Genomic DNA, 24073 nt, shown 5'->3' with positions numbered 1-24073 from the left:
CAGGGTGTGTTTGATGAGCAGATCTGCCCTTTAGGAAGATTAATTGGACAGCCATGTGGAGGATGGGTAAGAGCTGAGGGAGGGACAGACATAGAGGTTATGCACAAATCCAGAACCTTGAAGTCCTGAGCCAAGACATTAGCAGTGTAGGAGAAGAGGGTGTAGATGCAGGAAGCACCATGAAGCTACAGTCTCTGGACTCCTCTCTAGCATCCCATCCCAATTTTAACTCACCAATTCCTTGTGTGGTCTTTTGTCCGGTGTCTACCTCCCCAGCTAACTGAATGCTGTGAGAACAAATGTGACTCCCTTATTCCCTGCCACAGCCCCAGCACCGAGAACAGTGCCTGGCAGAGTAGATGCCCAAAGAATATTGGGAGGGAGGGAGGGAGTAAGTGAAGAAGTCACTGACTCTAGAGTTTTCAGTTGAGGCGATTGGAACAAGACATGCCGGAAGAAAAGGTGGTTGGGTGAGGGAAGCGAGGATAAGATCGATCTTTGGATAGACTGAATTTGAGATTACCCATGTGGCAATATCCAGCAGAAAGTTAAATGTGTGAGTCTGGGGGCTGGGGGTGGTCTGTGACTAAAGAAGGGCATAAATCAATAGGGTTAGGTGAGATTCCCAAGGGAGACAGTGGAGGAATAAGGGACAGTAGGAGGAGAAAGGGGGAGAGCGATCGCTTGGATAACATCCACATTTTAAAGAAAAGAAGTCAGTAGAGGGGAGAAAGATTTGTCTGAGAAGTAGGATGAAGACCACAGGAGTGCCGTCCTAGAATTCAAAAGATTCAAGAAGAGGGCTGAAAAACAGAGAGATGAGGAGAGAGTAGAGTCATCACCAGTATCTGATGCTACAGAGGGATGGATGGAGGAGCTTCAGAGCAGTGAAAACACTCCAGGATCTGGCATTCTGGAGGCCTCTGGTGACTCCGACGAGGGCAATTTCGGTGGCAGTGCAGAGGCAGCAGATCTCTGATCTCACAGAGCTGCAGGGCTGACCTGGAGCTGAAGAAGTGGAGACACCAAATGGACACCCCTTCATCACAAAGGTAGAGGACAGAGATTAAGGGAAAGGGGCAGGAGTTGGAGAAGGAAGCGGATAAAGAGACCTATCCAGGAGACTGAGGATGTGAGGAAGAGAGAGCACGAAAAGATCACGTAGGAGGTGTAAGGAGAGAAGATCTGCAGTACCGGTGGATAGATTAACTTCAGCAGGAAGGAGGGGGACCTCGTCCTCAGAAGCTAGGAGGGAAAGTGGCAGGATCTCATACCAGTTGGCATTAATCATTTTGAGAGTGATAGCAGTCACCATGTACTGAGCTCCCCACTGCCACCATGTGCTACACACATTATTTCTAACCTTTCAAAGTGGCAGGTAATCCTCACTGTATGAAGAAAAGAGGCTAAGTCAATTACTTACTATCTCGCAGCTAAAAAGTAGCAGGTTCAGGATCGGAGTCAGGTATGCCTGACCCAGGGCTCACAAGTCTTCCAATGCACCTGTGGAAGGAGACAGAGTAGGAGGACCCTTGAGAAATTGGTTGGGAGAACCTCAACAGGGTGAACAATCAATTACTTAATAGCTGAGAGAGCCACGTTGGGGGTGAGCAGCAGGACTTTGGGATGGACCCAAGAAGCTGCTAAATAATCCCAGCAGGCCTCAACAAGGGTAAGGGGGCACCTAGAATGACAGGGATGTAAGTATCCAGAAGACTCGGGCCTCAAATGAGTAGATGTACTTTGCATATTGGGGGGCCGGGAGGGATCGTAATCAATGCTTGCTGAATGAATGCTTAGAAACAGAAGAGTCTGGAGAAGGAGATGGTGTGTTAACTTTGAATGGTGCCATGGGACATCCAGAGGGAGGTGTCCAAGAGGAGGGCAAGTGCATATCTTGATTTATTTGTTGTCTATTTCCCTGTGCACAAACACACACACACACACACACTCACCGCCCCCCCCCCACCTCCCCCCCCCCCACACACACACTCCAGAATGTAATCTGCATGAGGGCAGGGTTTTGTCTGTTTTGTTTACTCATATATCCCCGGTGCCTAACACGCTGCCTGGTACATAGGAGATACTCAATTAATATTTGTTGGATAAATGACTACAGGGGTCTAGAGCCCACATAAGATGTCTAGGTATCATTAAAGACCAAGAAAGGATGAGTTGCCCTAGGGAAGCATTGGAGAGGAAAAAGAGACGGGAGCTAAAGTCCGGGTCCTGGGGAACACTCTTATTGAAGAGCGGAGAAGAACAAGAGGAGGCAGCAAAGCTGGGAGGGGGAAGGGCGAGGAGCACTAGGAGAGGAAAGAGAGCAGTAGGACATGGGGGAGAGGAAAGAACTGAGTCACAGAGCCAAGACAGGAGAAGGATTTGAGGATACAGTGGGGGTGGCCAGCAGTTCAAAGGCTGCAAAACTGCTCCAACCGAACCACTGGGAAGAGGGCCCAGAAGATCATCTGGTTCAGGAGAGAGACTTGCCAGAGCAGCAAATTAGGGATGAGACTGAACCTTTTAAAGCCCAGGTGCCCTTTGGACCAATTTGAAGCATCTCAGATTAAAGTCCCATGTCTCTACTACCACTTGCAAATTCCTTGAGCTGCGTGTAAACACAGAGGAGGAACCCAATAGTTCCTGAAATCATTTGATTATTAAATTGTTCATTTCCTCTTCTTAGAAATGCAGTTTCTTTACAATGTTTTTGAATCCAGCAAAAACATCTTAATTGACTGAGCGGAGCCGCCTTCACACTCAGAATTCTGGGTCGGGGTGGGTTCTCTTACATTTCCTGGAAACCCTGCTCCGACACGTCCTCACAAATATGCAGTCAGCAATGGCCAACATTAAGGAGCAGCTGCTACATACCCAGTCACTTGACCAGTGTCTCCTCTTCTTCAAACACCAGTACGAGGGTGGGCTTAATACTCCCTCGCTGTCCTGGAGCAAACTGACACTTCCCCAGGGTGGCCACAGCCAGGGAGCCCGGACTTCTAACCAGGTGTGTCTGATGCCAAAGCCCCTGGGGATGTTTTTCTACTTCGTCATGATTTGCTCTCCTCAAAACAACCTGTCAGGTGGTATGATCATGTAGAAATCCTCAAATAAACTCTCGGGCCCCATTTGATAGAAAGATCTCAGTCTGCTGATATGTCTTCTCATTTTGAAAGAAATGAAGAAAACCATCAACAAACAGCCAGTGACCTTGAACTCAACCTGGTTGTGATATCCAGCCTGCTTCTCTGCCACCATTTCCCTTTTGTCTCCCAGCAAATCATAAAGCCCCCAAGGCTGTGTGGGCTGAAAGGCCTTGGGGAGTAGGCCTCACCCCAGGTGACCACATCACCCTTTAGATAGCTCAGGGATGTTCCCATCTACACCCAAAAAGTGATTTGCGATGGCTTTGTCTATGAAAAGCCAGTGATGAAACTGAATGGTTAAAATAAAAAGGAAATCTCTCAGAGTTACAGTATCGGGGTTCAAATTCTCAAGGATGTGGGGGGAACGAGGTAGCAGGAGGTCAAGGATGGAGGGAAGCTCCAAGCTCTCTACCCTCCCCGCCCCACTAACATTGGGATCTTGCATACTGAGATTCTCATTAAGATTTTATTTGGAGAAAATGTTCTGAGGCCAAAAAGGAAAGAATAAAAAATATAATAAAAATTGAAAGTTGGTAATTTAGAGAGAAGAGGAGGACTAACACAAGCTGAGTGCTTACAAGGCCCGTGCTCGGTACTTTAAAGGCCCTAAGCCCCAAGAAGATGATCATGTCTCCAACCCCCATGTGTAATTCAAAATAAAAATCAATATTAAGCTATAAAACACAAGACTTACATGTTTCCTGAAACAAAAGTAACTTATTTCTCCATGTGCCTAATTTCAGAAGTCTGGATATGTTCATCCAAGCTGACTGTTCTCAGTTTTTCACTGGCCTCTGATTTGCTGGGGCCCTAATCCCCTCCTCATTCCATCTAGTTGGTTGGCCCAGTGGCCCAGGCTGGAATTTTCTCCAGTCTCCACAGTAGCCCTGGGAAAAGAGGCACTGCCATTCTATCTTATGGAGGAGGAAACTGGGGCTTAAGGAGGTTCAGGAACTAGCTGAATGTCACATGGTGAATAAGGAATGAGGGTGGCATGAGAACCCAGCTCTGCCTGACTCCAAACTCCCCCTTCTTTCTAGCACTCCTGGACTCAATCCAATTAAAGCCATACGGGCAAGATGAGGTTTTAAAATCGGAAGCAGAAGATATTTGGCCACACGTATGTGCCTGGCACGCAGCAAGTACTCAGGAAATAGCCCCTTTCCACTGAATGCCAGAGCACTGGGTCTTGGCCTGGGCTGATGCAGCCTGGGGCCGGAACCAGGGTGAGGCTGCTGTCTGTCTGTGCAGAGGCCTCTCCCATCTGATCCCTGACTCCACTTTTGCAGGTTGACACATATCTCTGAGCCAGGCCTTGTCAGGAGCCCTGCATGCAACCTTGGCTGCGGGCTAAGGCACGCTAACTAGAGCCGGCGTCATGGACTTCGTCATGAAGCAGGCCCTTGGAGGTGAGTCCCGCACCCTTCACTCCCCGACCTGGGTCTCAATCCAGGTGGGAGGGGCCCGCAGAGCACCAAGTCCTTCTATCCCCAGCCCTGGTCCCCCTGACCCCATCCTCTCCTTCCCCACCCCACCCGATTTAGGGGCCACCAAGGATATGGGGAAGATGCTGGGGGGAGAGGAGGAGAAGGACCCAGACGCGCAGAAGAAGGAGGAGGAGCGACAGGAAGCACTGCGGCAGCAGGAGGAGGAGCGTAAGGCCAAGCATGCGCGCATGGAAGCTGAGCGTGAGAAGGTCCGGCAGCAGATCCGAGACAAGGTCAGCATCACCCATCCGTCCGCGTGGGAGAGTAAGGAACTGAGGTCAAGCCGGTCCCCCCAAACCCCGGCCTCAGGCTCCCCTGAATCCCTGCTCTCACCTTAGACCTAACTCTCACTAGGTTTCTTCCTCATAGAGAGAAAGGAGTGTCACAGGAACACCTCCCTCAAAGGAGGGTTATGGGGATTAAGTAAGATAATGCACACGATAAGTGCTCCCGAATGTTTGCTGCTATGGTCCGCAGTCTTGTGCCCAAGACTGGAGACCAAATGTTTGCAATCCAGAATTTGGGAATTTGGGGAAAGTACCGTAGTGCCCTAAGCACCTGTTATTGTTACGTGTCACTCTCAATGGGTCTGCAGCTGCCACCTGATGCCAAGCAGTTCCATACATGTCTAGTCTCACCACTGCAAAAAAACAAGGCTATAAGTAGCCTCCCATCAGCTCAGATCAAGTTTTGTCATCGAAACCTATGGGAGGACTTTCAGATGTGAAATCTTGGGGGATGTCAGAAGGGCAGAGAAGTTACTATGGGCAGGTATTAATTTTAAAGGAAACCCTATGCACCGACTCTCTTTTCTGGAACACCTGCCGAGAACAGGCACAATCCCATAAGGAAGGCATCCTTATCCCTATTTTATAGATGAGAGGACTAAGGCTTGGGGAGTTTCCATGAGTGGCGGCCCCGGATGAGCCAGCTTGACCTTGAGATCCAGCTCTCTCCTTGCCCCATTCATGTTCATGTCTGCCCTCCCCCCTTCCCAGTACGGGCTGAAGAAGAAGGAAGAGAAGGAGGCAGAGGAGAAGGCAGCCCTGGAGCAGCCCTGCGAGGGAAGCCTGACCCGGCCCAAGAAGGCTATCCCTGCAGGCTGCGGGGATGAGGAGGAGGAAGAGGAGGAGAGCATCCTGGACACGGTGCTCAAATACCTCCCCGGGCCACTGCAGGACATGTTCAAGAAGTAACCGGCCCTCCTGCCCTGTTCCCACTCCACTTGTTACTTTTTTTTTTTTTTTTTTTTTTTGGTTCTTTCTTTTCATTCAGTTAAGTCTCAGTTCTGAAGGGGAAAACCTCAGTTGACCTCTGCCCCCCTTCCCTGGCCAGGACTCCTCCCCCTCAGCACTCCCTCACACCCCCTTCATCCCAGGGTATTCAGCCCCCACCTCACTTCCCAGTTGCTTGAAAAAGGGAAGACAGCTTCCCCCAGCAGGGGGCGTTGAATCCAGTGCCAGAGGCACTGAGGGCCCCCTCCAGAAGCCTAAGGTCTATGCTAGTGTGGTAACCCCCATACATTCCTTCATGCACCCCACTGCCAGGAGGACCATTGTCCCCAGCCAGCCAAAGTAATGACACATTCCAGCCCTGCCCAGCATGCCGACCTTTGGCCTCTGACCCACAGTGGGCCTCTAGGTCAGGGTAGGGGCACTGAGTGGCCTGGTTCTAAGGAAGGGAGTCAGAGTAAGCCTGCCCTGTGAGGGCCCAGCCTGAGAGGCCCTGTTGTATTCTGGCCAGGCCTAGGTCTGGGCAGGAGGCTGGGGCTCTCCTTCTTCCCTCCCCCTGAGATGACACCCAGCCCAGGAGCACTCCTCTCCCAACGAGGCATGGCCCCTGCCAAGCCAGTCCCTCCAAATGGATCCTCTTTGGACTTTAACTCATCTGTGGAGAGGCCCCAGGGTAGAGCAGCCCCTTGTCTCCCCGCTCTCTGCTTGGGTCCTGGGGCCCCACTGCCAGGCTGGGCCCAGTTTGCTCAGCCAAGGGGCTTCCCAGGCCCCCCAGAAAACACTTGGAGCCATTGGGCAGCGATGGCCCATGCCATGGGACCTCACCATTGGTACAGCCAAGCTGCCCCCATTCCTATCCACCCCACTTCCCCAACCCATCCTGTTCATGTGCTTCCAGGGCCCCATGGTCCCCAGGAGGACCCTTCCTGGCCAAAGCCCCAAGCCTTTGGGGAGAAGCCAGTTCCCACTTGACAGAAGGCATCTGTCCATTCATCTCATTGGCCAAGAACAAACTCTCCTCTGGGATGTGTGAAAATGGCATTTGTTCCCTCCACCCCAAACTGTCAAGGCCTCCTGCTCAGTCAGTTGTGTGAGAACCAGGGGGCCTTGGAGCAAATGAGAGAGGAAAGTGTGTGTGCATGCACACATGCGTGTATGTGGCAGAGACTGCATCAGCAATTGTGCGTCCAAAGATTGTACATATGGGTGCATTGTCAGTGTGTGTGTGTTGAGACTGTATGTGTATGTTAATCATACCCTTGTGTTAGAGATTGTATATGTTAGGCAGCCTTGTGTATGTGTGTTTGTTTGAGGGCGTATGTATGAATTGAAATTGTGTCATATCTGTTTTCTAGCCATCTTATATGGGTGGTCAAGTTTGCATGTGTTAGCCTGTATCTGCATGTGTTTTCAAAATAGCAGGAGTGTCTGCAGCAATGGGTATGTGTTAGAAGTTGTACAGTGTGTGTCTGAGAGACTGTCAGATGTGCTGAGAGTGTTGTGTGCATGTGTGGCTCTGAATAGGCACTTGTGTGCAGAATGTGTGCTTCGGGAGAAAGAACATAGGTAACATACCCCCTTCTTGGCCTCCAAACCATTGGCCGTGGGTGGCCACATCCAACAGGAGACCTTGTCCTTGGCCTAGAGTCCTCCCGCCCTTGGAGGGTTCCTGCCTGAGGTCCTCAGAAGTCCACTGGGACTGACCCTGGCAGTGCCCCAAGAAGCCATGCTGGGCCCTCATCGGGGCCTACCCCAAAAGCAGGGCCCAGGGAGGGGGCGACTTGCCTGCCCCCGAAGCTCCTGCCTCATTGACCCCAGTTTGCATTCTGCAGGTTTTCCATTTTAGTGGATTTATGCTTTTATTTCAGAGACAGACATGTGTCTTCTCTGTCCGTTTCCAATAGTTAAAGCCATATCAGTTAGACTGCAATACTTTAAAGATGAGACAAAACAATCCATATGTTTAGGGAACTAGAAAAATCCCCTGGTCTGTCCCTTCTCTAGGGAGCAGGGCTCCAGCAGCTCTAGCTCCCTGGACTTGCCCTTCTCCCCCGCCCCCTCCCCCTCCCCTGTGCCCTTGTGTCCTGCCCCACCAAGGGGCCTGTGTCTGTGCCTGTGTCTGTGACGGGGAGCCACCTCGCACCCCTACTGTCTGCTTGTCTGTGTCTCTAATCCTGGGCAGGATGGTCATTCTCTAGAGCCCTGGGGTCCTGGGACAGAGATAGGCAGGGCGCAGTCAAGGGGCCCCAGGCTTCCCCAGACCCTGTGTGTGAGCCCCAGCCAGACACAGATGTGGATCCCAAGTGTTTGAAAACGTCTCCCCCTTGACAGGGGCCCACAGATCTCAAAGATGGTGCCAGAGCACAGAAAATGACAGATGGGCAGCAGAGACTGAGGCCCAGGGAGCTTCAGATGAGCAGGGGAACACAGCCATGCAAGATATCCCAGGTGGACCTGAGGGACACCAGCCCCTCAGAGAATGTCCCTGGTGGTCTCCACAGCCCTTCTGCACCGCCAGCGGGCTCTGGATTTTTCCCATAGGAGAGTACCCTCCAGGCTGGCTGGATGAGTCTGGCAAACGTCCCACACTCTTCCAGAATCCTCAGGCCTACCCCTGAGCAGAACTAGAGGTCTTCCTGGAGGCAGGAGCAGGGGAGAATTTCGGCATGGGGCATACCTGGCTCCAACCACTGCCAGGTGATCAACTTCAGGTCCAGAGAGACATGATGACTGTCATTCCCGATGCAGACCTGTGGAAAGAAGCTAGTGTGTGACCCAGTGAAGATGTTGTGTGCAACACACTCAGGTGGAGGGAGAGGGGGTACAAAATATGTGTGGGGTGTGCTTTAGCAGGGAAGAGATGTTTACCTGATGTACCTGGGGTGGGAGGTGTGTGTGACCCACTGGATGGGAGGGGGATGAGTGTGTCACACCTAAATGGGGCAATGCATGTGATACACTTAGGAGGCTGTGGTAGGGAGGGAGGAGTCCCAGAATTCAGTGCACACATGCAACATACCAGGGAGACATTCTTCAGCTAGAGAAATAAGAAGGAGCAATCATTTGTATATGGTGCAAACAATGAGATGCAAGGGAGTGGGCACCACCTGATGTGGGCATGCGTGGTTGCCAGGGAAGGCCACTGCCAGGCTTGCGTGCCTGGGAGCTCATCCTCAAGAAAGGAGGGAGAAGGCTTCTCTGGATCGCCCATGCCGGTGCCGGCAGCGAGCCAGGATTTCCACACATGCACATCCTCAGCTCCAGGTTCAGAAGCTCCAGGAAGTGGCAACACTGTGTGGGGTCTCCTCCAAAGGCAGGCAAGAAGTCAAGAGACCCTCTTAAGTATGGGTGTGTGTGTGTGTGTGTGTGTGTGAGAGAGAGAGAGACAGAGAGAGAGAGACAGAGAGACAGAGAGAGAGAAGAGAGAGAGAGAGAGATGGAGACAAGACAGAAAGGGAGAGAGAGAGGGAGGGAGGGCACAGAGGGAAGAGAGACAGAGAAGGGGAGAGATAGTGAACTGAAGTATTTCAGCAGCCCAGGCCCCTCTCAGGTGGCCTGATGAGGAAAGAAGCTACCCCCACCAGGCTATGGCTAGAGCCCCAGTCCTGAGAGTCCTGCCCCTAGATGGCAGGGTTGCCCACCCCACCGCCCAACTGCTCCATCCTTCGAGGGCCTCATAGGCCCTTGACTGGACAGGCAGCTGGGGATCAGATGGCTCAGATAAGGGTATGCCTGAAGATATGCCTTCCCCCACATGTCCCCTACTCCCCTCCCTGTTCCTGCTGCCCACCTTCTTCACTGGGGAGAGGTTGGAAGGTGCTCCCACTGGCCCTGGGATGGGGGTGGGGGTCCTAGTGAGACCCAGGTGAGGACGACCATCCTGCTCTCGCGGGGGAATCCCTTTCCCACATCTGTGCTGTGTCCTTGTTGCTCTGCTTTCTTTAAATGTGTCAGTGCCTGGGGGGAGGGGAGGGGCACCCCCTCATGCCCCCTGAACCTGACCAAAAGCCATGGCTGTTGCTCCCCCCTTTGTATGACGCAGATGCTAAGATGTACCAAACCAACCATGACAACAAAGAAAAGACCTTGTACAGCAACTCTTAGTCTGTCTGTCCTTTTCTGTCTGTTGGCACCACCAGGGTTACATGGGGCACCAGCTAAGGCAAGGGGGGCTGACCTGCAATGTTCAAGAGGTCTCAGAAAACCTCCCATTTTACCCTGACTTCTGGCTGGGACATTGGAAACAAATGAAGGCCAGAGTCAGGGCTCGCCCCCAGAGATCAGCGCCACTCACCTCCCGCCCTTCAAGTTCAACTGTACGAAAACCCCCCAGAGCTAGTGTTCCAGCCTGGTCACAATACTCCACACCCATCTCTGGCCATCCTTCTCTGAAAGCTCCCTGGGATATGGTGTGCCGACATGAAGCCAAGAACCGTGGGTGGGCAAAGGTCTGTTACTGGTCACCCACCAACACCAAGGGAGTTCCTACTCTCTGCCAGGCCGTGTGTGGGAGCTGGTGCCACTCAGCATTGTTCCTGGACACAGACACTTCCCAGACCTTGTTGAGTCAGGACAAGACGAGAACCTTCTTTCACCCTCGGCTGTCCCCACCATTGTGCTGCCTTAAGCTGGGCCTCACTTTTTCTCTACTTGTCTAGGCACCTCCCATTCCCCACATACTAGTCTCCCAGCTTCTGCCTCTTCCCTCTGTCCATCCTCTCCCCATCACCCCACCTCGCCCGGAAGACTCATCAAAACACAAACTTAACCATGTCACTCTCCTGCCCAGCACGCTTCAGTGGTCAGGACAACAGCAAAATCATCAAAATGGCCCTGTAAGATATGACACCAACCTACTGGGTTAGACCCACACCCAACTCTGAGCCAAGCACACACGGTATGCACATGCTGAGTCTTTCCCCTCTGCCTGGAATGAATGGTATCCTTCCCCTCCCTGGTGTACTCCTGAAATTCTCAAGATCCAGCAAGATGTCACCTCCTGTGTGACGCCCACCCTGACACAGCCCCCCATCCCCCTTCCCACAGCAGGGTTTGTTGCTGTGCTTACAACACACAGAGCATCACAACTATGTGCTCAGGCAGCCCTGGGTTTGCCAGAGGGTTGTCACCCAGCAGAGTGATCTTGAACAAGCCACTTAACCCCTCTGAGTGTGTGCTTGCAAGTAAAATGGGATAATAATTGTTTTGACCTCCACAGTTGTGAGGAAGAAATGGGGTCACACATGCACACTCTTAGCACTGCGTGCCAACCATTCACTGAATGGCACCTTATAAATCCTACTACAATTTATGCCGCTGCAGTGTCTGTCTCTAACTTGGGAGCTCTTCTAGGTGTCATGCTTGCTGGTGCCCCAATGCCTCCCACCACCCACTGCAGAGTCTAGCCTGCAGTGGGTCCTTAGGAACCCCAGTGCTGACTCAGGATCCAAGCGACCAATCTCCCTCTCCTCTGCTTGGTGGCCACAGTCACTTTTCCTCTAGCTCTTTGCACCTACTGGACAATAGGGGGAGGGGAGGCAGAACCTGACCCCTTTCTCTCCTATGCCCTAACATCACTCATCCTACCTTTCTCCCAGATCCCCCCATAAGTCTGGGCTAGTGCACTAAGGATAACAGGTCTCCTCGCCTCTCAGAGTCAGGGGAGCTCAGTGTGCACTGGGAGGCTGTATTAGTTATCTACTGCTGCATAACAAATTACCACACACTTGGAAGCTTAAAGCAACATGTATTTATTATCTCACAGTTTCTCACAGGAGGCCAGGGTTCTCTGCTTCAGGGTCTCTCACCAAGCTGCAGTCAAGTGCAGGCCAGGGTTGGGGTCTCAACTGATGTCAAGGGCCACTTTCAAGGTCACGTGATTGTTGCCAAGATTTAGTTCCTGTTGGATTGAGGGCCTCAGTCCCTGGCTGGCTGTTGGCCAGAGGCTGTCCTTCATTTCTTACTATGTGGGCCCCTTCATTAGAGCAGCTCACAACATGGCAGCTTTCTTCATCCAAGTGTGCAAGCCAAGAAGGTAACAGAGAAGGCTGATAAGATGGAAGCCTCAATGTTATGTAACCTGATTGGGCAAGTACATCCCATCACTTTTACCATATTCTATCGGTTAAAAGTCATAGGTCCTGCCCACACCCATAGGGAGAGGGTTACACAAGGATGTAACAGGACAGGGATCACTGGAGGGGGGCATCTTAGGGTCTGCCCCCATGGAGCCTGATGCAACTCCCCCATTCCCTACAAAGAAGCAGGAGTGGAGCAGGACCTCAGAGGAGCCAGAACCAAACCTCATCTACCACAGGGTCCCAAGTGGAGGAGGAAATGTGTCAGAGCAGAATAAGGGTCAACAGTTGGTTCCCCTCAGGCCTCTGCAAGACTGAGACCATCCCCAGAGTCAGTGGCTAGGCTCTGAGGGCCTTCCAAGGATGAAGATTGGAGAGAAATGGAACACAAGGTCTTTGGGCTTCCCTAGAAGTCCATCTGTGTGCTCTATCAGCACACAAGACACTGTCCTTTCAAGACTCAGGTCCCTCTTCAGTAAACAACTCAGCCCCAGACACTCAGATGCTTCTCCTCTGCCCACTTTGCCCCTCCTTGACACTCAATGGCACCCCACAGAATCCTGTGCCCCAGTCGGGAAATGAAAGCATCCTCTCACTGTTAGTCCCAAAGGTCTTCCCCTCATAGTCTTAACCCTTTCTTAAATAGCACTTACTGAGCTCCTACCACTTGCTAAGCACCAAGAACACCAATCACACACTAGACACCGAGAACACCAATCACACAGCCCTTTCTACCAGGAATCTACCTGCTAAAGGAGGAGACAGGCAGATAAATAGGCTAATTAGCCACCGTAACATGTGCAGTGATAAAAGCAAACTCAGGATGCTTGGGGAAGGCTCCCGGGAGGAGGCAATATCTCAGATGAGTCTTAAATGAGAAGTCAACCTGGTAGAGAAGGAGGGCACTCCAGGTGGAAGGGCTGGCATGAGCAAAAGCAGGGAGGGGACAAAAGTAGTCTGAGCATGGGTGGTGGGTGTCAAGGAGGGAGAAGCAGGGGACATCTGCAGGAGCTTATTAAATTCTTGATGAAAAGCTGAAAGCCTGGGGACATCAACCAGGGTGCCAGGAGATGGAGCTTGGGCTCTCCCTGCAGACCATGGGGAGCCACTGAAGGGTCTTGAGCAGAGGTGTGATACGATCAGGTGGGCAGATTGAGAAAGATCATTAGGGCTGGGAGGAGAATGAACTGGGCTCCAAGAAGGAGCTAGTACAATGTCAAGGCTGGAGATGGTAAGGCCCAACCTTAGGCAATGGCAAAGGGCCTGAGAGAAACAGATAAATTGGGGGTACTACATAGGAGGGCAGATTGGCAGGACTTAAGGATTGAATGTGTAGGGCATGGAACAGGAAGGGGTTGAGGCCAAAGCCTATGTCTCCATCTTGGGTGGCTCCATTCTTCAAGATCTGAAAAATTTGCGGAGACAGGTTTGGGGGAAAATAATGAGTTTAGTTTGGGGCTTCTGTGTTTGAGGCACCTGGGGAGAGTCTAGTGGCCATTCTGCTGTCCATGCTGGAGAAGGACAAGAAAAGCACAAACTGCACTGTGCATGGGCTGGCCTCCAAATGGAGCAATGTCTTTACAACTTCATTTACCACAGGGATCAAAGCATAGGACATCACGAATCCATCCTTCCATGCAACCCAGGAGTCCCTCTTGTGCCATCTTTGGTGGAGGGCACTCTCTGCATTCCCCCTCTCTGCATTCCCCACAGTGTGGGGGAGCTCATTACAGACAGATGCCTTCTTTCTCCTAAACCAAAAGTTGCCAGGAGGCAGGGGGTTAATGAAGCTTCCTCCAACATCCCTTTAATTGACTGCAAAAGTCTGCTTCCAGACCACTCACTTAGCACTTGTAATTAATTGGGATTTCTTGCCTGATCTAAGAGATGATTCAATATCCCTCCCCACCCCCAACGTTTTCTCAGCTGGGATCCTCCAGCTGGAGCCATCTCTACACAATGGCTTCTCCACAGGTACTGACCTAGGTTTGAATGCATGTTCCTTCCTTCCTTCATCTCTGTGTGAGCTGGGGCAGGAACAGAGCTAGCACAAGGTAAGGGACAGTGGGTAAGCAAGAGCTGCTAGTGCTACCATCTCCTTGGATTCCAGACCCAGGCATGCACCCCGTCCATCCTGGGGTAGGCCCATCAGTCTCATCAACTCCCTGTTGGTACTGCAGTGACAGGCAATGACATGACCCTGTCTATACAAGGGCTAGGATAGCCCATCGTAAAGTACATAAGTGGGGAGGGGAGAATAGGAAGATCAAGGAAGCCTCCCACTTACTAGGCCTTCGCTCCATGCCATAATAGGGTTGTTGCTCTAAAGGCACCACCTTTGCTCATCCTGACAGGGATCTGTGAGGTCAGAATTATGCCCATGTTACATATTACAACACTGGGGCTCAGAAGTAGAGACGTATAATGGAAATGAGCATAGGCTTTGGTTTGCAGACAAACCTGGCTTGGAATATTGATTCTTTCTGTCCAGTCTTGGGCATGTGACTCTCTGGACCTTGGTCTCCTTATCTATTTAAAATAAATGAGTATAGGGGCGCCTGGGTGGCGCAGTCGGTTAAGCGTCCGACTTCAGCCAGGTCACGATCTCACGGTCCGGGAGTTCGAGCCCCGTGTCAGGCTCTGGGCTGATGGCTCAGAGCCTGGAGCCTGTTTCCGATTCTGTGTCTCCCTCTCTCTCTGCCCCTCCCCCGTTCATGCTCTGTCTCTCTCTGTCCCAAAAATAAATAAACGTTGAAAAAAAAATTTAAAAAAAATATAATAAAATAAAATAGAATAAATGAGTATATAATGTATGTTATCTATACTGGAATTAAAATAAAAAACAAAATAATAGAATACAATAATAACTAACCCCACCACCACCACCAATTAAGGGAGCTAAATTAAATAATGTCTGTGGATCCCCTAACACAGTGCCTGGTGCATAACAGTTACTTAAACAATGACAGCCATTACTACAAAATGCTACTCTTACTATGGCAAGACTGATGAAGACAAGAAAAAGGGATAGGAAAGGAGGGATAAAAAGTAAAAAGGGATAAGGAGAAGAATTAATTTCAATAAAAATCCTCAGGTCATCCAAATAGTAAACTGGGAACCTGGATTTAAAACCAACTCTCATGTCTTTTTACTGTAATACATACAAAATAAACTGAGAGGCAGGAGTCACAAGTGAGAAAGGGGACAGGAGGGAATAAACTGCCTATTCCAGGAAGCTCTCATCAGCTCAAAAGACTTAGCAATATGCATGAGTTATCTGTTGTTGCATAACAAATTATCCCAAAACTTAGTAGCGTGAAACAAACATTTCTTTTTCTCTCACAGTTTCTGAGAGTCAAAAAATTCTGTTGTAGCTTCATGGCTATTTATGGATTGGGGTCTCTCATAAAGTTGCAATTAAGATGTCAGCTGGGGGGCACCTGGGTGGTTCAGTTGGTTAAGCATCCAACTTTGGCTCAGGTCATGATCTCACAGTTCATGAGTTTGAGCCCTGCATCTGACTCTCTGCTATCAGCACAGAGCCTGCTTTGGGTCTTCTGTCCCCACCTCTCTCTGCCCCTCCCCTGCTCTCTCCCTCTCTCTTTCTCTCTCTCTCAAAAATAAATAAACATAAAAAAAAGAGATGTCAGCTGGGGCTGAGGTCTCATCTGAAGTCTTAACTAGGGCTTGAGGATCCACCTCCAAGACGCCTCCATCACATTGCTGCCAAACTGGCACTGGCTTTCTGGCAGAAGTCTCCCTCTCCAAAGGGCTTCTGAAGTGTCCTCGTGATAGGGAAGCTAGTCTCTCCCAGAGTGAGTAATCCAAGAGAGCAAGGTGGAAGATGCAATGTCTTTCATGACCTAGCCTCGAAAGTCACACCATCGCTTCTCCAGTACTCTGTTGGTCACACAGACCAGCTCTGATTCAATGTAGGAGGATACTACACAGGGCATGAACAGCAGGAGGGACGATCACTGGGGGCTGCAGGCCATCTTGGAGGCTGCCTACCTCACAACGCATACCTCATCCCAACTTCTGCCCCTAGTCAGCAACTACTCTTTCATTCATCCATCCACTCAGCAAACATGTCCTCATTCCTTTCTTCCTCCAGCAAACTCCCCATGGCCAAACACTGGGATAGGAGCTGCCTTGTAAACCTGAACCTGATATGGTCATGAGAGCTCAGAGTCCAGACATGTACACGAACACACAACAGAGCATCATGAGAAAACATTTGGGTTTTTCCCAAGCAGACCTGGTTATAAGCCTGACTTGTTATGTGGAAGCCATTTGATCTTGAACACATTATTTTACCTCTCAGGGACTCCATACTAAAGGATAATAATGCTTGCATTGCCCAATTATGGCAACAAATGTATTAAAGTGCCCAGCACGTACAAGTTCTTAATAAATGATGACAAATACTATTAATATTGCTGTCCTAAATAAATGGAGATTGCACTCCCAAAGTGGACAGCAGCCCCATCTAGGCTTCCCATGTCCCCCAGGAGAAGGCTGGGTTCTTGGACCCCAAGGCTGGTCCCAGCTCCTGCCTGCCACCTCCTCTCAAAGGCCTAGCTGAGTCCTGCCATGGCTCTGACAGCCAGAGGGCTCCCTGGCTGCCAGCCCTAATCAGCAGCTCCAGCAGAGTCCTCAAATTGATTTGCCATCGTTTAGCTGGGAAGCGAGAGCTCTTCTTGACTCGCGGCCAAAATCCATTTTGAGAGCAAAGTAATCACCTCCGTGGCGGGTGTCCGGAGAATGTGATAGAGATCTAGGACAAAAAGTCTCCATCCTACCACCCAGAACCACTGTGTGTGTGTCCTCATGAGGCGGCACATACTCCCCACCCCACACTTCACGTGGTCTAATGCAGTGAGCACCTCTCAAACTTTGCAGCAAGTGGGACTACCTGGCGGTTTTTTAAAAATACCAGTGCCTAGTTTGGTCCCCCAGATATTCTGACTCAACCGGTAAGGGCTGTACCCTGGGCATTGGTGTTCTTATAAGATCTCCGGGTGGTTCAAATGAATGGCAAGGTTGGGGAACTGGTAATCTAATGCACACAGCATTGGCCTCACCTGCATGCACATACCTCTGCATTATTCAGACAACTATTTATTGAGCACCTACGATGTGCCAGGCACTGTTCTAGGAGCTAGAGAACAAAGTGGTTGTCCTCAGGGAATTGAGATTCTAGTAAAAGGAAGCAGACAAAAAACAAAAGAATAAGTAAAATATATAGTATGTTAGGTGAGAATAATTGAGAAGTCACATGTGGCCAGTCACTTTTGTGTGACACCTGGCTCCCCCATATACCAGTTGACAGCATCTGCCCTGTCTCCTGCTGACCAGCTTTGATCCCCAGCCTGGACCCAGACTGAGTCTTTACCACAGCCACACAGTGATGCCAACTCACACGATAACCCCAACCGTGGCCATGCGCTAAGCTCGATACAAGCAGAGTGAGGTTTGACCCTGGCAACAGACAAGCCCTAAGTCTTGATAGCCACTGGCCATTTGCTCAGGCCCCCAACTGTCCCATGAACCCAGCACTTCACGTGCTCTAGCCCACCTCCCTGGCCCTGCCACAGATCCCAAACTTGGCTCCACTCTGAGCAGCTTCCCCTACTACTTCTCCGACTACCAGGTTTTCTAAGGATCTTTACCACTAGTATCTAGACTCACAAGAAAACAGATGGGCTAAACAGATGGGAAAGGCCTCTGAGTGGTAAGGTCCCTTAGAGGGCATCCCACCTCACCCCCTCATTCCACAGTCAGGCCCAGAGAGGTTAATAAGTAACTCACTCAAAGTCACACAGCAGCAAGTTAGCAGAGGAACCAGAATCAGGACCCAGGTCTCCTCTTAATCCTGTCTCCCTAAGAGAATACAGGGAGCATCACCCATCGGGGAAAACAGCCATCAGAATTTCCTTTAGGAACCCACTCTTCCTCTGTTATCTACCCATGATTTGAGTGAAATCCAGCCCCCTGGCCCCATGATTGGTTGGGAGCTAGACTCAAGACCCAGGCAAGGCAAGGCAAGGCAGGGCAGGGAGACCTGCTGAGAGGTGGCAGTTGCTCTGGCTCACTTAAACCTGGAGGCTGGGGGTGGCAGTGACTGCTGCTATGTTGCCATCTCATGTGGACTGAGAATAAAGCCAAGCTAGGATTGAAAGGAGATTTGGGAGGTAGAGGGAAGTGGAGTTGTGGGACATCCTCTGACCCCCAACCCAGCTGTACTTGGAGGAATTCTTACCTGTGTGTGATGTTTTAGTCTCATGTGTCAATAAATCCCCTTGGTCCTTAAAGCCAGTTTTGGCTGGGTTTCTACCACTTGCAGGTTTGACCATGACAGGCAGAAATCCCTTTCTGGCTCTCCCAGAACTCTCTTAACCTGCATCAAATCATCCTGCTATCTGACCCTGACTGTCCTTTTGCCCCTGGTGTCCCCCATTCTTAGAGTCTCACAGAGGGGTACCTCTCCCCACATGGCACTGGCTTCTCCAGCTTCTTCCTTATTGTGATGGGCAGGACAGTGGCCACCCAGAGATGTCCATGTCCTAATCCCTCGAACCTGTGAATATCTTGTTAATTTACACGGCAAAGAGGAATTAAGGCTGCAAATGAAATTAAGGTCTAATAAGCTGACCTTAAAATAGGGAGATTATACTGGATTTTCCAGTTGGGCTCAATGTAATCACCAGGGTCCTTAAAAGTGAAAGAGGGAGGCAGAAAAGAGAGATGGTACCATGAGAAGGACCCAGCCCAACATTGGTGGCTTTGAAATGGAGAAAGTGCCCACAAGCCAAGGTAAGTGGAAAAGGCCGCGGAAACTGTAAAAGACAAGGAAATAGATTCTCCCTTAGAGCCTCCAGAAGAAACCCAGACCTGTCCACCCTTTGATTTTGGCACAGTGAGACCAGGCCCCATCAGATTTCTGATCTCTAGAATTGTAGACTAAATTTGCATTGCTACTAAGCTTGTAGTAATTTGTTACAGCAGGGATAGGAAACTAATACATACATCAAAAGACCCTGATGTTGACATTTGAGAGATTGGTAGACATTTCATTTCTTCTGCAGCCCTGCTTAAGCATACACCACAGGCCTGACTCAGGTGGATGCTAGAGAGCACGACCAGCAAGATACCCAACCCTGGCTCTCCAAGCTCCCACAGCTAGCAGAGGGCAGAAGACAGATCTGCAGTCAACTGTAACTGAGAGTGCTAAGCGCCATGATGTAGAAACATGTGGGATGTTATAAGAGCCCACAACAGAGACACCTAGACCTGCTGAAGGCGGGGAGTGGGCACATGTTCAGGGAGCATTTCCTGGAGGAGTCAAAAGCTGAGTGTACTTACAACCAAAAGTGGGGAGAGACATTCCTTGGAGAGAGAACAGCATGAGCAAAGACTCAGAGTGGAGGGAACATGGCACACTGTGGGAACTGGAACATGCAAAGTGTTGGAGGAGGTGTGGAAGCAGAGGCTGCAGTAGGGACCAGGCCACATGGAGCTCAGAATGCTAAGACAAGGAGTACAGATTTCATCTGGGGGTGCTGGGGGAGCCACTGAGAATTTTAAAACAGGAGAGAGCTATGGACAGGCAGCATGGATGGTGAACCAGGGGCTCAGAGATCAACGTGGAGACTCCAGGAAAGAAGGAAAGGTGAGTGAACCAGAGGACAGCCATGAAGAAGGTAGTTAAAAGAGTTGGTGGAAAGCTAGTAAAGGTTTGGCTTACCTGTGGTAGGTCAGGGGAAGAAGAGAGTTGGGAGCGACTCTGTGTGCCCTGGGCTGGGCTAGTGGGCAGACAGTGGAGCCCTTCTCCAAGATGGGATGCCACAGAGGCAGAGCAGGGTAGGCGGATGAGAAGCGGTAGAGTCTGTGGAGCCCAGGAGCACCCCTGGGAGATGCCCAGGAGGCAGCTGCTCAGCAAAGAGTCTGAGCTGCAAGTAGGGTTTAAGTCATCACTGATAACTTTCAAGGCCAAGGGGCTGGTGGGAAAGGAGAAGAGAAGAAGTCTGAGGGAAACTTAACAGATTTCTTTCTACTGGAGAAAAGGGAAAATGATAAGGGAGATGGGTCTACAGTATGGGAGCAACAGTACGTAGCCTCAAGACTACAAGTAGGACTGGTGGGATTCTCAGACACAGGACAGAGGGTAAGGGTCCAGTAGACACCACAGCCTTGGCGCAACCACCATAGTAGCCAAGAAGCCTCAGTGGGGGAGTGCACCGTCAAGGTGCCCTAGGGACCAGCACTGGCGTCAGTTCAGCTCCTTTCCTGCATCCAAGGATGCTCATGACACTGTCCCTGCTGTCAAGGAGGGGCTTGCACCATGGTGACAGGTTTAGGCCCTGGAGAACCTCAGCCCTCCCCTCATATGATGAAAAAAAGGGATCCCCTGGTCCAGAAGAGGCAGAACCAACCCCAGCCCACACCCACAACCCCCATGTTGTTTTCTTCCCTCATCTGCCAAGCTCACCATCCTAGGGAGTGCCTAATAACTGGCTGCCAAGTTCCCTGGGGACAGACTAATGAAGCTGCCTCCCTGTCTCCCACCTCCTCTGAGTCCTGGGGCTCTACCCCTCCCCGCCTACTCCCACCCCTCTTGTCCCTCTCTGAAACCTCCCATCCTCCCCACTGAAGCACTCAGGCCTAGGGGCCTCATCTGGGCCCCAAATTGCCAGGCTTCAGATAAAAAAACGAAGCTCTGGACTCTGGGAGAGGCCACAAGGGAACTGTCTGGGGCAGGAGACCCTGGGACCAGAAAGTGAACCCCTATCCTGTGCCTCATCTTTGAGCATCCTCAGAACATCTGCTGAGTGACTGTGGGAGACACGCAGCTCAGCTCACCTGCCACGTTTTGGGGGCGGGGGGGGGGGGCGGTTGGGTTGCAACTGGGTCTCTGGTCCCCAGCATCAAAGGAGGCCCAGCTCAGAAGAACCAGGGTTTGGACATCAAATGGGCAGCATTCCCTCTTAGTATGTGATCTTGGGAGAAGTTTCCTAACATCCTCGAGTCTTGGTTCATTTGTCTGTAAAATGGGGACAATGATACTCCCTCAGTGCAGGGAGGATGAAAGGAGGTCATATATGTAAAGCACTTGACACAGGGCCTATACCACAGAATGTCTGCAATAAATTATATACCAGAATGTTTCAAATTGCCCTCCTTGGCAAGGTGAGATGTCCAATCAGGATGTGGTGGTTACCCTGGAAACAGAGGTTTCTCTGCACAATGCGTCAGTGGATGCTATGGGGACTGGACTCCCTATATGGTTTCCCCTGGGCTGGTTCTGTCCCTCCAGGTGTTGGTACTAATTTGTAAAACTCGTTTCCTCCTCTTGCTTAACCACTGGCGAATCCCTGGAAGGCCTGGTCGGGTGGAGCCTATGGCCAGCCCACGAATCATGGAAGCTCAGATGCTTCCATTGTAACTGTTTGCTCCAAACTGCAACCAGGACAGCGTGAGGAGGGTATAGGACACTGCCCACCCCATCCACAGAGTTGACCATAACCAAACCCCTTCACTGGCATAGCTCCTCCACTGTTACGGACTATTGTACTGCCATGCATGCTGCTGCCTGGGGCCAGATGCTTTTCACTAAAGGGCTCCAGGAAAGCGTTCCTGACCCCCGGCTCAGGTGTCCCAGGCTTCCCTCAGCCCCAGGTCATAAGAGACGAATGGATGGGCCTGTCTGGGGCTCTATGAAGAACATCCACTGGGTTTGCCAGCCAGCCATCTCCCCCTTTACTGGGTGCAGGACCCCAATATCACTTTAGGGGACCACCCTTCCTCCACTCTAGACCCTTGTAGTTCTGGCTCCTCTGGTCACGTGAGAGGCCTGATCTGTGAGAGGACTACATTCCCCTAGCCACTTGATCGGTTCAGTGATGGTCATGCGACCCAGGTGTGACCAGTGAGAGGGCCACATCTTTTAGCCACTTGATTGGTTCTGTGATGGTCACGACGTGACCTACGACAGGTCACTTCAGCCTTAGTGAGAAGACCACATTCTCCTAACCATTGGCCGACTGATAGCCTTGTCACCCAAGCATGACCAATGAGAACCCTGCCTAGGACTTTAACTGTAACCACCAGGAGGGGCGCCTGGGTCGGTTAAGCGTCCGACTTCAGCTCAGGTCATGATCTCACACTCCGTCAGTTCGAGCCCCCCGTCGGGCTCTGTGCTGACAGCTCAGAGCCTGGAGCCTGCTTCCGATTCTGTGTCTCCCTCTCTCTCTTCCCCTCCCCTGCTCATGCTCTGTCTCTCTCTGTCTCAAAAATAAATAAAAACATTAACTGCAACCACTAGGAAAGGGGCTCCCTCTCTCCTCTGCAGTACCTCTGCTGGTCCAGTTAAGCTCCCGGCAGCCATCTTGCCACTTCCTGCGGGAAACTTGCTTGGGAGCAGAGCTTACATAGAAAGCAGAGCTCAGAGAAGGTACCCCGGTTTGTGCCCTTGAGCACCAGGTGATTTTTCTTCCTTCAGAGGGCAAGGCTGCCTCACATGCCACAGCAACCCAATTTATCAGCCCTGAGCTACAACACAAATAGGTCTCGAGAATGATAGTACACATGTTCTAACTTGAGCATTAACCACCGGGGTCAGAGTCAGACAGAACTGGGTATGGAGCTCTGCATTCCTGCATGCTTGACTTTAGGCAGGCCACATCTTCTGTATGAGATTCAGTTACATCCTCCTTGAAACTGAGTTAACACCTGAAGGCAAGCTAGAAGACCCCATACTATTTCCTGTGTTAGAACGTACTATTTCCACTTTCTACCTTGTGAACTCCTATTTAGCCTTCAAAACCCCACTCACCGCCACCTCCAAGCAGTCTTATTCCTTCCACTATGCCTCCACAGAGATAATACATACTAGTGTTTACTATATGACAGGAACTGTTGTTGCATTTATCCTGCACAATAATCCTAAAAATAGGGACTAAAAGATCCCTGTTTTGCAAATGAGGCGTCAGAAACTCAAAGAGTTTAATTAATTTCCCCAAGATCATACTCTCTGCTCTAGTTTTCCAACTATCCATTTGCTTCATTTTGCTCTCCTGCTGCCAGTGAGTCTCTGAACTCCTGGACCTTGTTTATCCCTGCAACCCTATCCACTTACCAGAGAGCTTTTAAGCCAGACCAAAGCATCCATGCACATGCATCCACTCACAAGTACTACCTCCTATCCATCTCACCTCCCTTGCCCCAACGTGCTTGCCCCCCTCCCCAACCCTAGGCCTTGGCATCTGCTGAGTGTCTCCAGGATAGATGAGGAAGACTACAGTCTGATGTCCCCAGGGGCCCAGTGGGTATGCAAGGAAGAAAGCTGGTATAGGGAGACTTCAGTTAATGGGGAACCTGTTCTCCCCTGGAGGGCCAGCATCTCTCTGCAGATTTGGAAATATCTGCTAGACACATCATTAAGTGATCAAAACAAAGGCAGAACCTATTTTAAATGAGAGAGTTGAGGTGTATCTATTCATATTTGTTTGTGTCTGCATTTTTTTAAAAAATGGAAGGAAGCATGAGAATGTAATGCAGGGCTTTATTTGTGGTGAGGGGCTGAGAACAGAGTGGATGATGACAGGTGTGGGAGTCAGATTTTTCATTCTATACTGTCTTGTATTGTTTTGATTTCTGAACCCTAAGAACGTATGATCTATTTAAAACAAATAACAAAAATAAAGCAAACAACAAAAGGGGAAAGTCCTACTCCTCTCCGGCTGACTGTTGCCACGCAAAGGTGCCAGCCCTGGGTTGAGGAAGTATGCAATTATTCAGAAGAAACCAGGATACGGGAGTTTAATATGAAATAGCCCCGTTTTTAAGTGTTGGTAATTACTGTATGTCCTCATTACTCGGCAGCACATTTTTTCATATATAAACATCATTAAAATTGGGGGGTTCATCTTAAAATTGTTGGCATGTCTCTCAATGGTACATAAAATGGAGGCATACTTTGCAATAAGTCTCATAGCAGAGCTGATGAAATATTACAGTAATGGTAATATAAATAAATCTTTTTAAATGATTGTCGGCCAAAGAGAACATAGTTGAAGGCCAGAGAGGCTCAGGGGCTGCTGGGCCTGGTCCCCCTCAGCCATCCAGCTCCC

At 50.5% G+C, this 24073-nt stretch overlaps 1 protein-coding gene across 3 annotated transcripts in view; it reads left to right on the top strand.

The window, feature by feature from the left end:
- The window catches only part of CPLX2 (complexin 2), an 83900-nt gene extending 73938 nt beyond the window's left edge, over positions 1 to 9962 (top strand). For all 3 annotated transcript variants that reach the window (XM_043595537.1, XM_043595546.1, XM_043595529.1), the window contains 3 exons: positions 4436 to 4555; positions 4691 to 4866; positions 5632 to 9962. In XM_043595537.1, coding sequence (XP_043451472.1) covers positions 4525 to 4555; positions 4691 to 4866; positions 5632 to 5829 — 405 coding nt within the window. In that variant the 5' untranslated portion in view covers positions 4436 to 4524 and the 3' untranslated portion in view covers positions 5830 to 9962. The remainder of the gene's footprint in view (positions 1 to 4435; positions 4556 to 4690; positions 4867 to 5631) is intronic.
- Positions 9963 to 24073: the final 14111 nt, after the last annotated feature.

This window comes from Prionailurus bengalensis, chromosome A1 (assembly GCF_016509475.1).
Source record: "Prionailurus bengalensis isolate Pbe53 chromosome A1, Fcat_Pben_1.1_paternal_pri, whole genome shotgun sequence".
In the NCBI taxonomy this organism is placed as follows: Eukaryota; Metazoa; Chordata; class Mammalia; order Carnivora; family Felidae; genus Prionailurus; species Prionailurus bengalensis.
Note: the sequence above shows the minus strand (reverse complement) of the source record. Positions and strands in the feature narration are given on the sequence as shown.